The sequence below is a fragment of the Copadichromis virginalis genome, linkage group LG3 (assembly GCF_057382275.1).
Source record: "Copadichromis virginalis isolate Kocher_CV1m ecotype Utaka linkage group LG3, C_Virginalis_male_GT1.1, whole genome shotgun sequence".
NCBI classification, from domain to species: Eukaryota; Metazoa; Chordata; class Actinopteri; order Cichliformes; family Cichlidae; genus Copadichromis; species Copadichromis virginalis.
This window is the reverse complement of record NC_140620.1, coordinates 52,703,332-52,719,661: the sequence shown is the minus strand read 5'-3', so window position 1 is coordinate 52,719,661 and position 16,330 is coordinate 52,703,332. Positions and strand designations below refer to the sequence as shown.

Genomic DNA, 16,330 nt, shown 5'->3' with positions numbered 1-16,330 from the left:
GATTGAGGAGCCATCAGCTGTATGCCAGCTGCTCCTCGTGCTCCCCATCACTCCCTCCTGTCCCTCTGCCTTTTTCACCGTCATCCTCACGTCTCCCCCCCCTCCTTCTGTCTCACTTACTCTCTTTCTCTGCCAGCCCATCTTGTCTCACTGGCTCAGTTTGCTCTGGCCCGTCTTCCCATTCTCCACTCCTCTGTGATCCTCTTTGTTTCCACCAATCTCTCACTTGCAAAAATATAGTGTGCTTTGGTCACAGCTTCCTCTGTCACCTAGTTAAGAAATCCCTGAAGCCGCTTGCTTTAAAAAAGTGATAAAAGTATTCCAAGGCCATACAAAAGCCACTCTTGTCACTTTTTGTTCTATTACATCCCCTCAGGGCTTCTGTACCTCTTCCCAGCTTTTTCTTTCCCTCCATTTGGCTTTCCTTTCAGTGTCCTGCCTTCCTGACACATTTGGGTCCAGGAGAAACAGGAGGTTAAGGTAGCTGCTGTAAAGCCTGGTACCCCAGGTAGAGAGGTGACAAGAGGGAGCCAATGGACCGGGCTCCCTCCTGCCCCTTGGAGGTCGTTCACTGCAGCAGGTCACAGGCGAAAGTTTCATCCTGGAGATCAGCCGATGAGTATCACAGCTGGCTGCATGGGCCAGCGCCTCAGATATGAACTTCCCTGTTCCTCCCTTAATTATTTATCCCATTTGATGCTGATTTGGCCTTTTTTGGTGTTACACACTTTTGTGTTATACACTTCAGTGGGGTGCATAATCACTGCTGAAAATGAGGCTGATGAGTGGTAGAAGGTGGCTATTGTTACATATAAGGGTTGATCTGTTTCAGATATAAGAAAAAAATTACAAATACTTTAACTTCCAACAATTCACCCTAATCTTGCCCCTAAACCTGGGTTAAGGTTTGCTTTTGTCCCCATGATCAATAAGGATTTTTTTTCTTTAAATGTTAGGCAGTGATTAGTCTATTTCCAAAGTCCAAATACATTTACTTCTTAAGATAGATCACCTGTAACCTGTGTAGAGTTTGGGATAAGGGGTATCTGTTGATAGATGTAAAGTAAAAAGACTGGGAATAATACCTGTTTCTGTCCTCTTCCTCCTCCTGCTACGGGGGGATTGTCCTTTGTGTTTACTTCATGTTTTATTCTGAAAGTTAGTTCCTCATATGCTTTCCTAGTTTTCAGTTAGCTACTGGGAATTTTCCTAAACAAAAAAAAATATCAGCTGTTTTTAAAATGTATGTGTCAAGTTGGGACGCTGAGATTTATCTTACTCTTGCCACAGCCAGTGGTTCATGGAACTGACACTAAAGGATGCCTTCTGTGTATCTCTGTGATTCTGACAGCTTCTACCATCTATAGCATTTGATACCTCGGGAGTGAGAACAGGATCTGAGAAGGCCAAGCACACAGAAAGTCCCAGTGTCACAGCTAATTCATTTTTAGCAGCACCAAGAGAGAAAGTAACAATGGACAGACTGAACAGAGTTGGTAGAATCGAATGGCTTTTGGGCTCAGTGTGTAACTAAGCAGGTTACACTGCTGGGTTACTCTCTCCACAGGAGGAGAGAATAAGTTTCCGGGGCTCAACGTCAGTGAGGATCTGAGCTGGTCACAAAAGCAGTGAGACAATAACTCTTCCTTCTGCGGCTGCTGAGGAGGTTTGAGGAGATTCTATCAACGCGACTTCAAGAGTATTCTCTCTGGCTGTATCGTGATTCTGCATTGGATGGTCAGATCAGCCCAATGTATCACCAAAAAAAAAAAGAAAGCAAAAAAAAAACAGGTGAATTCTATATGCAAGAGTGAAACTGAGTTAAAGCAAAAGGTGTCTGTTTGTCGGTCACATTGCATTTTATGGTCTGAATTTCCACACATTCTCATGCACACACACTCATACAGTTCATAAGAGTTGATGCTCACACAGCAATTTCTGCTCATTCAATGTTCTGTGCAGCCAGGTGGATGATTGTGTCTCTGATTGATACTCTATTTCACTGATGTCAATCTCTAGAAGACTGTTTGCTTGAATTAATAAATAATCTGTAAGTGCACAGTTTGGGTTTTGCAGAGTTTATCACATGCCGCCTTTGAAAATGTAACAGCTCAGGGAAGCCATGCACCAGATACTGGCATTGATGGAATTAGTGTTGTTATAAAAATTAACCCCTGCAAACAAGTTGCGGTCTGACCTCCGCCGACTGAAGTTTATTGCCACTGCACGCTAGGGGTGCTGTTACACAATGCTCGTCTTTACATCTGTCTGGGCATGAGCCCTGTTCGCCTTCAGATGTGCCCAGCGGTATTATGTGATCACTTCAGACAGAATGTTCAGCCGACATTTGCCTCAGCGTAGGTGTGCAGTTACATAAGAGGGAGAGGTGAGTGCAGATCTAATCACTTTATGGAGGTGTTTAACCAACCTCCTTGGGCTAGAGGATTCATAACCTCGGTGCCAAACCAGCTTTCAGGGATAACAGTCCCGGGGATTGTTATGTGAGAATCTGGAGAATCAGTCTTCTGGAGAGTTGTCTTGAAATATTTCACTCATTGTTTATTTCACTAAATAAACACTTTATGCGCTGCTATGTTTCCCATCAGCAAATATCATCCTGCCAAGTTACATAAGCTAGTCTCCAGGACAAATGCCAGGGGAAAACCTCACAACGAACACCTCAAGGTTAGATCCAGGTTATTCCAACCCAGTAACAATCCTGCAGCCACAAGGATTCTGACGTCTTAATAGAATGCTGAAATATAATCTTGTACAGGGGAACCACAGCTGAGTGTCAACGTGTGATTTTCTCCCCTCCCTGTGTAGAGTGTAAATCCAAAATTGTGCTAAGCTCATATTTCCCACCCAAACTGGTGTTTTGACAGAAAAAAGCTGCCGTGTTGCCACATCAGGGATTTCCTGTAATATAATATTGATCTCTTTGGAAAGGTTGGAGTCCATCCAGAGACTCTAGGGAATCATGGGATAGGATGTTTTGAGTCATTAATGTTCTAGGCGATGCCCCTCGCAGGGTTAGGTGTGTGTGCACAATCACAAACTCAGCAACCAAAGAAGGACAGCAGGTTTTTGTGTGACTGTTAAGAACTGTAGGTCTTCAATAAAATCTTCAGAGTGGTTATTTGATACCATTAAGTCGTTTTGAAATACTATAGTTAGAAATTGAATCGCTAGCAGCTGAACACATGAACAATAGTCAGTGTTCACAACACTGAACGCTGTTTCATGAGGAATTTCGAGAGGTCAGAGAATCTCCCATTTCAACAACACTGAAGCATTAAACAGTTATCATAATCATTAACCCAGCCAGCAAAGACTGTTAGCAGTTATCCAGTAGCCACATTAGCCATCTATTAAGTTATCATTGGGTAGCGGTTAGCAGCTATTGCTAACAATAAAACTATAACATTAGAGTTAGGTAGGAAATATCCTTTCCATAGATCGAGCGTGTTAATTTAACAGGATAATTCAGTTACAGTATTTGTGCCTTAAAGGGTGTTAAGTTTCTCTTAAAAACCATGATTGAAGCTGAGAAAAGTCAGACCAGCAGATAGACAGAAACAAACAATGGCTAACTTACCAACGAAAATCACCAGAAGTTCTTCCACATGCTACAGAGGGCCCCAATTGTTTAAAGGAATATATTGTAAAATTATTGCAAAATTTTCAAAATTTCTTGTTTCTTCATACTTCAACCATCCAATCAACTGAACGACGCCAAAGAAGAGGGAGTAGCAGATTAAGCTGTTTGGCATTGGCAGAGAAGATTTGGGAAGTTTTTAATAGGTGCAACCCACATCTTTCAACCAACAACTCTGCTGCTCAACTAACAAATGTATTTTCCTCACAAGTGTCACCATTTAATAGGAAATAAACATGACTTCCAATGGTTTAAGAGTTGTTGCTAAAAAACCATTTTTACAACAAAAAAATTGTCTTGAAAGCTACTTGAAAAATCAGTGATTAATGAGGATTTTTAATTGTGTAAAGACTGCAGACGTGCATGCATTAGACAGCCTGTCTCCCCTTGAGCGATATGGCGGCAGCATTGACACGTTGTTCCAATGAACAGCTGTGACCACTGTAACATCAAGTCTGTGTGGTGATTGCACTGCCTGGATAGAACATTTAGGAGACATCACATGACATCTACTTACTAGTGATAAATACACCAGAATATTAGCTGCTACGGATTCTTCCAACAGCACATGGACCCAGCAGGTTAAAGACCCTTTAATGTTTCATTGAACTCTGTTGGAAACTTGCACTCTGACATGTACCTAAATAATTCAGGGTGTTGTGCCTGAAACTGAGAGCACAACATGCACACTTACATTGCAATGTGTATACTCACAGATGAGTTATTCATAGGCACATAAGGCTTACAACCTGAAGGTCAGAATGATTGTAAGCAAAACAATTAAAAGCATGTCTTTGAAGAGCTTAATCAGTGCCAGAGATCTTCTGTGATATATTATGCAATGAGAATGAATCCCATTTGGCTGCCGTTCCCCTAGTCCACCTCGCCAAGTGTGCATGCATTTTCAGCCTGATCGATCCTGGTGCAAATCAAACCAGAAAGCATGGCAGGGTTGTCGTGCCTCTGCGTGCTCTCAGGATGTTAATCTGTCTTACCAGGAAGATCCCGTTTAAACACACTTTGACATGGAAGCAGGGGAAACTCCTAGAGGTGCATGTACTGACTCAGGCATGAAATAGAACCCTTGTACAGCAACAATATCTAAGAGTCTGTCCTCCTTTACTTACAGAAGGAGCTGCTTTCGTCCTTTGTGCCTTCCATGGTGCCATCCGGCAGCATCTGGAGGTAGAAGCCGTGTCTGCAGTAGAGCCGCGTGACAATGCCCTTCAGCTGAGGCTCTGCAGAGCAAACACAATGTTAAACACGCTAACGTCCGAGAACACACATACACTCTCATCAGGTGACATATATTAATGCACACGGCTACCTAAGAGGCAGGTCTTAATATTTACCCAGCGAAACAGTCAAACAGTGAAGTGTGTGTACTCGTATATGCGTGTGTGACTGTGGCCTTCAACACGATTGATGGGACCTCGGCGTTGGGTTAAAACATGCATCTTTCAAGCGAGGGAGGCAAGCTGTTTAAGATGCTTTATTCCGTGTGCGTGTTTGCATTCGTGCACGAGAGGCCTCGCAGCAGCACGTCACTTCAAAAGGTGACCACTTCTAACACGCGTAGAAAAGTGTTAGAACTTCAAGGTCAGCTGTTTGAGGAATACTAAAGGAAAACATATCTATGAGAGCAGGATTATTAATTTTTTTATTAGTATTTTTGTCAAAAGATTTGTTTTAGACGTGTAGTAAATTTCACTGAGGTAAAGCCTTAGTGGTATATCAGCCCGAAACACTAATCTTGTTGTAGACTAGAAGCTGTAGCTCCTTGGGTGGCCACTCAAAACTGCTTCCTAGCAAGTTAATCCCCACAGACCCACATATTAAGTTAAATGTCACCTGGTATGCTGTTGGTCTGTTGATTAATCGGTGGATATGTGTGCACTTTACTTACCTTACCATTAAATTTACTTTAACTCTCAAAGGTATTTGTTTTAGTTTGATATTGGAAAGCACTGTTTGCTAGCAGTGGTTGGTGCTGATCTCCCAAAGTGCAGGGTAGGATTAGACGGCTAAATACTAACACAAGTTACTAGATCCATCCAAAAATTCCATATCTGTTTTTCCCTCTCCGTCCTCTGAACGTTTATTGCTTTGGAAATTTAAATTCACTGGTTTTTGCAACATGACTGACAGTCGGCAAGGAACAATCTCCCTACATTTGTTTAGCCTGCTCTCAACTATGAGCTGTATTGGACCAGCTGTCGCACTACAGATAAGTTGGCATGTCTTCAGCTCTCCTCACGCGCTCTGTTTCCTGCCTTTAACTGACTCACGCATGACTGAGGGGACTTTTTCGGTCCGAAGTGCTGAGGGAGACTAAATAGTGGATCAAAAGGAATGTCGGGAATGCTGAAGTGTTTCCACAATCAACTTTTAATGAGGTGCATCAAATATAGATGAGGACAGAGAAGTATGGGGGCAGCTGGCAGTTGGTCCTCAGTTGACAGCAGGGGTATGTGTGTGTGTGTGTGTGTGTGTGTGTGTGTGTGTGTGTGTGTGTGTGTGTGTGTGTGTGTGTGTGTGTTTAAGAACATGGGAAACAATGATGTAACACAAACAAACCTCGCTAATCAAAAAAAGTCGTTTTTTTATATTTCAGTAGATATTTCAGCCTGTCATAACTACTGTTTGCAGTTACAGAGCACTAAAGCGTTTTGAAGTAAGAGCTGAATAAAGAAAAGAGGCACAATCTTTTTGGTCCAACACTAATGGATTCCTAAAAAAAACAGGAAAGCGTCATATTGACACAACTGACTTAGATACATCCTCTAACGCTTGGAGCATTTTGACACTTGTAGTACATCTGCGATCAAAACCAATGCCGTGTGCGACTGAAATTATTTGTTTGCTTTGTGACTCGAACATCTTTCCGGAAATCTATGAATTGAAGCTGATTACTTCTTAAATGTTCAACCCCCACTATATCTGTGAATTAGTCAAAAGACTTGTGATGTGTAATCCTTGCTTTCATGCTGACAGCGTGACACAACATGTTTGGGAGCTTTTCATTAGAGGCTCCGGCCTCAGCGGCGAGATTGAGTCGCTGTAACTACTAAAAGATAAGAGCTCATCCATCCAACGCTGGCTGACTAAACACAGAAGGTCAAACGCAGAGTGAGGTAATCTGTAATATCCTGAGTGTTAATCCCAAATTAAGCTTCAGCCCACACACCAGGCCATGTGCTGCTTAACACATCTGCTACAGGGAAGGGCAGAGCCCGGTGACAAACGGGCACGAGGTGGGAGGCTGACGCTGACCTTTTGCGTGACTCTGCCTCCGTGTGGATATTTGGTGATGATGCTGTGTTTCAAAACATAGGAAGTGCTGCTTGGACACAAGGAGACTGCTGATGCATGTGCAGAGCAGAGATATTGTATTTACACACACGTAGAGCATCGCTTGAGCTAAAATGAGGAGAAATTGCCTTGAGTCATACCTCAGGCAGGATGTTAGTTAAACCGAGAGTTTAAATACACACAAACACACACACACACACTTAGAAACAGATCCAGAGTGATGCTGCAGAAAAAGGCGAACATTACCAACAAAGTCAAACTAAATACAGACACGTTTTTTATAATATTTAGAAATTAGGGTTTGCATTTTCTCTTTAAAATAAAATTGAAGTCACTGAAGCTGCATTTGTTTGCAGTTCAAAGATTCACCCTGATACTGAAGAAACCGTTTATGCAATCACACATTTAGTTTTTGAAACACTTCGTCTTGGATCGAGTTAAGAGTCGAAGGAGGAATGTATCACGCACTTATAATGGCTGCACTGCATGCCTGAGGGTATTTAAAGACTACACTCAGCTGATAGCCAAGCAGCTGATTAATCAGCAAGTGGCTGTAAAGTTATTAAAGGGGACCTAGTTTCTGTCATAAATATACTGCTATAGCTCTGCATGCTCATATTAAAGATAGCTTCAAATAATGAGGTCAGTCTATGTACAAGTACTCTCAATGATTCAAAAGCTCATGCTTCAGAAAGTTTTTTCTACTTTTGGATCTGTGTGACATCAGCGAGAAGGGGTGGTTGTCTCTAACGTGGTCATTTCCACCGCAGCCCCACAACCTACAGTTCAGCCAGCAGAGAAGATCATATGAAGTTGGTTCAGACAATGAGTGAACTGAGGGCCTGCACAAAGGCCCACAAGAAGAAAACATAGAAACGGAAATGAGCACAGTAAATGAGACAGACAAGTCAGCTAATAAAGACGTAACTTCAGTTCTCTGAAATAATCCTCTGACGTCAAAAGAGAAAAATGAATAATCCTGGAGCTATGATTATAAAGAGTTTAGTTTTCTTATTAAAAAAGTTTCTTTTTGTCTGTTTATGAGAACATTTTCATGTCAGTCCTCAGCTTTCTCCCTCATTTCCTGTCTCTCAGCAGAGCTCCCATCAAGCTAGGACAAAAAAACAAGCTTGCATCACAACTTTCATGTCCTCATTGGTGCAGTGTGCTTCATTTAACCCAGACCAAAGGAAAGATATAAAGATATGAATCATATTCCCACTGATGTTTTATAAACAAAGTTATTAAGTAATGCAGCTTTCTTGATGTAATCCTTCATCCTCGATGCCTCATCAGGACCCTCATGACTCACAGCGGATCACGCTGCTCTTCCTGTGCTTTCCACTCATGCTAAAATCACACATCTGCTATCACATAACATCGTGGTTTTCTTTTTGCTTTTAGACTGCACCACAGTAAACAAAATGACATTTGGAAATATAGTCTCAGTCCAGTTGTTTCTCACCAGGTTCCAATTGGTAGCTATCTCACCTGTCCAAACAAACCAGTCAGGTGTGAAAATGCTTTTAGTCATCTGCAAAGCTCTAAAAACGCACACTTTATAGCATCTTCTAGTCCCTTTATTCATTTCCTTTGTAATGCAGACTATCTTTTTGAATTTTTTTGTCCCCCAGGACATCTTCACAGAGCCTATACACAGCTGATTGCAGATGTTTCACGCAGGTCACAGAAATATGAAAACAAGTGGTGTGGGCTCTTCTTGCGTGAGCCATTGTTTGTCCTTCCTCCAGTTACAGAGAAAAGTTATAACCTATAAAGAGCGAAGTGTGTTCAAATCAATAAAAATCATCCACAGCAGCCATTGTTGTCTTTTCACCCTTTTGCCTCTTTGTGTTGAACTCCAATGTCAGTTCCTTTCCCGTTCAGGCCAGTTTTTTAACCAATCAGCATTCAACCTAAGAACATCCCCGTTAAGCTACTACTTGGGTTTTGTAGGACTGCAAGCAAACACTTTGGCAAATCCTGCATACGGTAAGTGGTACCACTTGTCCAGGACTCCTGGTGAGTTGAGGGCAAAGACTGAATCAAGCTTGGGTTTAACTGAAGGAGACATTTTTAAAGCTCCTACTGACATCTACTTGTTTTTGTTTTAATTACAACTCTGCTGAGTTTCCCTTGGATTTCTATTGTTGGCAGTGTGGAAAAGCCTCTTACAGCTAAAACAAATTCGCGCTTGTGCGGACAGCAGTCACTCTGTCCCATCAGAATGTATCCCCGGGAAAATCGCAGCATTAGTCGACAGATAACAGAGTTTGCGAATCATATCCTGCAACGCAAGAGCATGTGGCTGTGCGTGTGTTTATACAGACGAGGATTTGTGCTCGTAATCCCACAGACATTCAACGCCAATTATGGAGTGACCTTAATAAAGAGCGGGATTAATTTCACTTATTAAGAATTTCAACCATCAAAGTCACCCTGAACCCTCCAGCTGCCCGATGCCTCGAGTCAGATGACAACTGGGCAATAGCTAGTGTTATTTTCACGGCCATTACACACTGCTATTCTTAAAGTTTGTGTGTGTGTGTGTGTGTGTGTGTGTGTGTTTTGACAGCTCCAACAGAATGGACTTTGCTGAAGAAGCAGAGATGGTCTGCCAAGGATCGTGTCTGTCTTTCAGTCATCAAACACACACCAGACACACACAGTAGAAATATTTCTCTCTCCTTGACTGTCTTTCCCATCTTAAGTGTCCTCACAGCAATCTACATTGGTCAATTCAAAGATTTCTTTCTAACTTTCCCCTCTTTTTCTTCTCTGTTCTTTGAGCGCTCCTTTTTTTCCTGCATCTTTGCTTTTCTCTATCTTCACTCATCTCATCCCCAAAAACTGCATGCCTAGCCTGCAGGGAAATCCTTACTTTTGCTGTTTTTAAATAGTGAAGCAGTGAGGAAAAGGGGGGACAGCACTTTATCGGCAGCAGAGAGTGCTGAATGACAGACTGTCACTCAGAGGAAGAGGAGCGGGCAGGAAGAGGAGTTAGATGTAGCAAGGCAGACATGGCGAAGAAGAAAGAGCGAGAAAGATATCTATGATTGGACCATAATGTGTTTTCATGTGTTCCCCACAGGTAGTAAGTTCACTGGGAAACATTAAAGATACTGATGTTTCATTTATCCTTCCACTGTAACTCTTTTCTTTTCCTTTAGGCACATTAAAGACTGCCAAAGCTCTTGAAGCTGATGGCACTGCGGCGAGAGCTGATGATTATACTTCCATCTGTTTGTTGAGTCGTCTTCTTACGCGTTCTCTGTTCCGTCTCTGTCAGCAGCGGCACAGTCAAACTCCAGGGAGCACAGATGTGCAACATCACTTATGAAATATGGTCATTGTAGTTCATTAACTCTTGGAACAATTAAAAGAAAAACTTTCCCTGGGAGAAAATCCGCAGCTTTATACATCACATTCAAAAAGACACACTCAAAAACCATCTATGATGAACCTACGTCTTAATGTTGCACAAGGCTTTAATTTAAGGATGAAGTTTGTTAATATGTGTTGTTGCATTGCATTATGTCATGTTATGTTATGAATGCAACAGTGGATTCATTTACCCTGCGGAATATAAACCCTTCATTCTATTAGATGAACTGAATAGAAAAAAATATTAAATTATCCCTGTCTTTCGTTAATAACATGCCTTTGTATCTTTTTACTGTCTTGCACAAATTATGAACTTTTAAGTTTTATTGTTAAGTGAATAAAACTTAAAGGTTCATAATTAGTTGCTTGTACAAATAACCTAGAGTCATTTTTTCACCTGTCAAGCTAAACCTGGACAAGCGGTGGTATGTACGAGCAACAGAAAAATAGCAGTTCTAGTTGAACACTAATACCAGAAATACGGAGCCCTGCAGGGGACATGGGAGAAAAAAAATTAAGACAGACTTTTGCGAGATTAGTTGTAATATTACTCTTTCTGGGTCACAAAATACACTTTTAAGATATTTTGAGGAGTGAATGTAGTTGTGTAAACGTCAGATACCTGCTCGGTTTACAAGACATCACATATTTGCAAAAGTGGTCCGACGTTTTCGGAAATCTGACACCCACTAGCTCGAAGCTAACGGGAGGTCGAGACCTACTACAGCCGGGAGGAACACCGCTTTCCCGGCACATCGTGCCTCGACCTCCCGAGCTTCGAGCTGGCGGCCTCCGAAGAATGCGGCTAAAACTTTTGCGAGATCTCGCAAAACTTTTGCGAGATCCCGAGTTTGTTTTGCAAGATCTCGCAAAAGTCCATCTTAATTATTTTTTTTCTCCCATGTCCCCTGCGGGGCTCCGTACAGAAATCCTGACAGGAAGTGTGTGAATCTTTTCCACTTACTACCAGTCATTTAAAGCTTTATATTTTTAATTTAGTTGCATCTTTTTATTAAGATGTGATTAAAAGTTTAGTGGGGGAAATGAACTGCATTAAAAGTCGGGGCTGTTTCTATCCATAGCCTCCAAGTGCAACTGTAAAGTCGCATTGCCTCTGAAACACCTACTGTAACTCAGTGAGCTGGCTGACAGATTGTTCTTTGTGCCGCGTGACAGGTGGAAACAAAAAACAGGTAATTACTCCTCGAGGCTGAGCAGCAGTGCAGCAGTAATTTACAGCTGCATGCTGTTCATGTGAAAGAGTGTCGTCTTTACCGTCCACGCTTGCTCTTGCCATTGTGTCATGCAGTGGCAAGAGTACCAGGGGCTTTTCCAGGGTTATTGTAAATAGGGCAGTGAGGCCAAGACACAAAAATGAAGTTAGAAATTTGACGAGTTGTTTGTGGACAGACTTCCTGCCTCCGTAATCATGCATTAGGAGAAAACAATGTCTCACACATCCTTTGTTTTAAGTGCACCTTTGTAAAGGAGTAAGAGACACATACATAATATCTTATCTAGTTCCATTTCACGCCTGTAATTTCTCGCCAAGACAAGTGAACCAAACTCCTCTTGCAGCCAGGGCCCTGCATCTCACATCTTCATCAGCAAACTTGGTTTGTTCGGTTCTTTCATGCCATAAATCAGTTTCTCTGTTTATCCCATCCAGTGTGCAAGGATCACTTCCTCCTATCTCTCTTCCATCATGTACAGCTCTGTGGGTACTGTAATTCAGTCCTTGGTCACCGCTACTTAACACGTCATGCTTCTGCACACTGTTCCCCGAAACACTCCTCGGCTTCTCCTCAGATAATAAGCTTGTAACTCCCCACTGACTCTAATATTGTCTTCCTCACCACTAGCATGAAAGCCTGATGCTATTAATCCATGGACATATGGATTTTACAACTGCTAGTATTTCATCTCCCAGCATTTATTGCAGCCATTGGTAAACGCTCGGCAGCAGCCGCAAAAGCAATAACACATCCTGTATTGAAATAGGAACAAGTGGAGTATGATTTTTCAAATCACAATAAAAGCCTTTTTATTTCTTTTTTTTAATGCTCCTCCAGAAAGCTGAAAAACATTCAGATGAGAAAGTGCCACACGAGTTCCTGTGTTTTCATATTCACATTAAGAGTGTTGCTAAATTGCATAAAATTAGGGGGTTCACGGTGGCCCCAGCTGACAGTGAATAATGGGGATAGAGGTGGGGAGAGCCTATATGGTAATGGCCATATTTACAAGGAGCATCAATCATCTCCAAACCGCCAGACGCCTCATCCCTCATAGGATGGAGAGCGAGAAAGGGGCGGGATGCCTTCAAAGCAAACTGTTTCTCCCTCTTTCCCCTTCAATCTCTCTCTCTTTCTCTCTCTCTCCCACTGCGGTCCAACTTCAGCTTTTAGGAAAATCAATACTGACAAAACCGATGAATTGCGATCCTGCTTAAAGTTTACCAGGCCCGCACTTAAGACATGCTGTTGGTTGTAATTAAAATTACAAAAATAACACCATTTAAAAGGAAGTAGAAAAAAAAGAAAAGAAAACCAAGAAAGCACAGTGGCTAGATGAGAAATGGAGAAGAAGTGGGTACCCAGTAAATCTGCAGGGAAAGTAACTGCTCAGGAAGGCAAGATTAAATTAACGTGTGTGTGAAAATCTGATTCTGATGTGTCAGACTCTGTATTGCAGAGGAGAGATCAATGCCCCCACACAAACAGCAGCAGAAAGAGCTGAGGAGAACAGAATGTCAGCTGGCTCGAAAAGCTGGCCGCTATCATCATTATTAGCTCATTATTGAGCCAGTTCTCTTATTATACCTTAAGTGTGTGTCTTTTGGAAGCTGTGATATGAAGATAGACAGTTAGCGTGTGAAACTGTAATGCGTGGACTTTTTGGAGTGAGAGTGAAGCTACAATTAAGCCATGAATTTTACTTTTTCGTGTGTGAGATAGTCTTCTCATTACATTTCGGACACAAAACAAGTCAACAGTCAAATCGAGCAAACACAGCATGAGAAGCTGCTTTAGAAGAATATACTAAAAGCTATGGGGAATACTTCACACTATTTATAAACGGTGTAAGAACGTGTTTTCTCTTCTGACATGAGCAGAGATGGTTGACCAGTTTAGACCGATGCGTACCCTCGTGTATATGCTAGTTTTCCTACTCCTCACGCTGGCTTCAGAAAGATCACACTACTCTCCTCACAGACAATCTGCAAAACTGTGTCCTATAAATCACATTTTATTCAGAACCAGAGATGGGCAGTAACACGTTAAAAGTTCTGCGTTACTGTAATCTGATTACTTTTTTCAAGTAACAAGTAAAGTAAGGGATTACTGTTGCAAAAAAATTAAAGTAAGCCCACTGCATTACTAAACCATGATTTTGTTTGTGGGAGTGTCTCATGACGATGACGTACGAACGTCTGATGTCCGAGGCAGCAACATGTAGGTCAACAATGGATAATATGGAGAGCGGGAGAGAGTACGACCATGCAGTGTTGAAAGCTTGGAAGTACTGACATTACTTTGAGTTTGATTCTGTAAAAAGTGACAAAAACATTAGCGTCCGCTGTGCACTCTGCATGCTAACACTTTTTTCATTTGATTCAATTTTATATGACGGATTATGCAGAATAAATAGAATTGAGCTGAAAGGTCTGTTGCTTTATTACATATTCAGGTTGTGTATCATGTTTTTAAAAAGTAACTAAGCAATAAAGAGACTCATTACTTTTGAAAATAAGTCATCAGTAAAGTATCGGGATTACTTTCTTGGAGAAGTAATCAGTAATTAGTAACTAATTACTATTTTCAAGTAACTTGACCAACATTGCTCAGGACCAGTACAGCCAAAAGAAGTCTGTTAACCCTATCTGTGGAAAATGTAATGCAGGGAGAGCATCAGCAAGACTCCAGCACAGTACAGAACGGGCATCAGGCAGTCACAGCATGAAAAGATGCACTTGGTATCGGTGGGTTGCAAAGCAGCTTGCAGATCCAACTTTATGCAATCTACAGCAGCTTAAACAGTGTACCCTATATGAGATTTAACATTCTGATGCATAGAAGGTGTCGGTAGGTGTCGGTTGAGCAAGCAGCTGACGCGAGCTGGCATTAACGTCAGATGAGCCGTTGGTATTGTGGCTGAGCATGAGTGGTGGCCTGTGGTGGCTTGTATCTACTTATTTGCCAAATCAAAACATAATGAGCAAAACATGATAGCATGCAATTCTGTAAAATGGTAAAATGGTTTAATTAAGTTGTTTTCCTATATGTCCTAATAAGAAATAACTGCTGCTTCTGGGGTCATATTAGATTATAAAAACACAACTGGCACACTGGACAGAATATTTTAGATGTTGCAGTATTTACTATGAACTAAAACCTCTCTCTACCCTTAGAAAAAGTCATTTGCTTTTGTACTTCTGAACAAATTATTAGTATGCAAGAATCATTTTGAGAAAATATGTTACACTGAACACTGGGACAGCGAATAAATTGTGCCCTCCAGGATTTTCCAATATGAATATAATGGCTATGAATGCTGGCTGTGTTCTACAGTAATTACAAAAATGATTCACTACATTGACAAAGCAACCACACCTGGACAAGCACAAATTGATCCAATGCACACAACAAGAAAAACGGTGACCAGGAACTAGGAACTACTTGAACAGAGAGCGACACAATACACACATTTATAGGGCAGAGAGAGCGAGACATTGTGGATTAATTAGAAAAGCAATGGGTGAACTTTTTCAGTCTGCACTCCAAAGCTTAATGATTTAAAGCTTAAATGAATGGCCTAATGATTAAGTCAGAGAGAGAGAGAGAGAGAGACGAGACAGAAACAAAAGCAGCTGTCTCAGAAAATGAGTGAGGCAGAGTATATGGAGAGGAAGATAAGGAAAGGGGATAAAGAACAAGATAGAAAATGGGATGAAAAGGAGAAAGAGTGGGACAAAGACGGTGGGCATAAATCAAGAAAAGAGCAAAGATGAAGGAGGAGGAAGGGGGAGGGCACTGTCTGTGCGTTTGCAAAATATGCACAAAGATGTGGGGAGTACAAGAAAGGCAAACATAAAAGTTAAAGAGAAGTTAGGGGCCCAGGTGGGTGCAGAGAGGAAAACCGTCGGAAGTGAAAAGAGAAATAAAGCTACCAAATACCCAGCACTGAAACATACAACATTACCAGTAAGTCTTAGTAAGTGTTTATATGATACTTTACATTTATTTGTTATTATTCATCTCTGGTTCTTTTCCATAATGTGTCTTTTGTCTCCCCTTACCCCTAACCAGTCCCAGCAGTTCCCGTCCCTAAGCCTGATTCTGCCGGAGCTGTCTTCCTGTTAACACTGAGTTTTTCCTTCCCACTGTCGTCAAGTACTTGCTGGGTCCCTTTGGAGCCATTAGCGGGTCGTCTGATTGCTGGTGCGTTCTCTGTATTATTGTAGAGTCTTCACTTTACAATATAAAGCACTTTGAGGCGACTGTTCTTATGATTTGGAGCTTTATAAAGAAAATGGAACTGAATTCAAACTAAACCGCTACATCACACTGCTTTACATGCGTAGACATTTGAAATCACCATTGATTATATTGCCAGGAAGCCTCTTCCACTGAGTAAAATTCATGTGTCAATTGTCAGTGTCTTAACTCATTCACTGCCATTGACGTCTATAGACGTCAATTGAAAAACTTACGTTGACTGCCATTGACGTCAATGGCAGTCAACGTAAGTTGAACTGAAGCCCACCAGCAGTAAAAGTAGACCTGCAAGGAGGTGCAGGGTTTGCGCACGTAAGGGATTGCGCAGTGAGACAAAAATGTGGTGCAAGTCTTGTTGTGTTTCACTGCCAGCCATTTTCAAATGGCTGGCAGTGAATGAGTTGAAAATCCTGACTGATCAATTCTGCGATCAATGTTTGGTGAATCTGAAACTCAAAATGTTGATTAAATGGCCGTT

At 41.6% G+C, this 16,330-nt stretch overlaps 1 protein-coding gene across 1 annotated transcript in view; it reads right to left on the bottom strand.

Moving 5' to 3' along the window:
* fgf11a (fibroblast growth factor 11a) overlaps nt 1-16,330 on the bottom strand; it is a 116,862-nt gene that overhangs the window by 52,724 nt on the left and 47,808 nt on the right. The window contains exon 3 of the mRNA XM_085451644.1: nt 4,786-4,896. Within this exon, the coding sequence (XP_085307770.1) occupies nt 4,786-4,896 (111 nt within the window). The remainder of the gene's footprint in view (nt 1-4,785; nt 4,897-16,330) is intronic.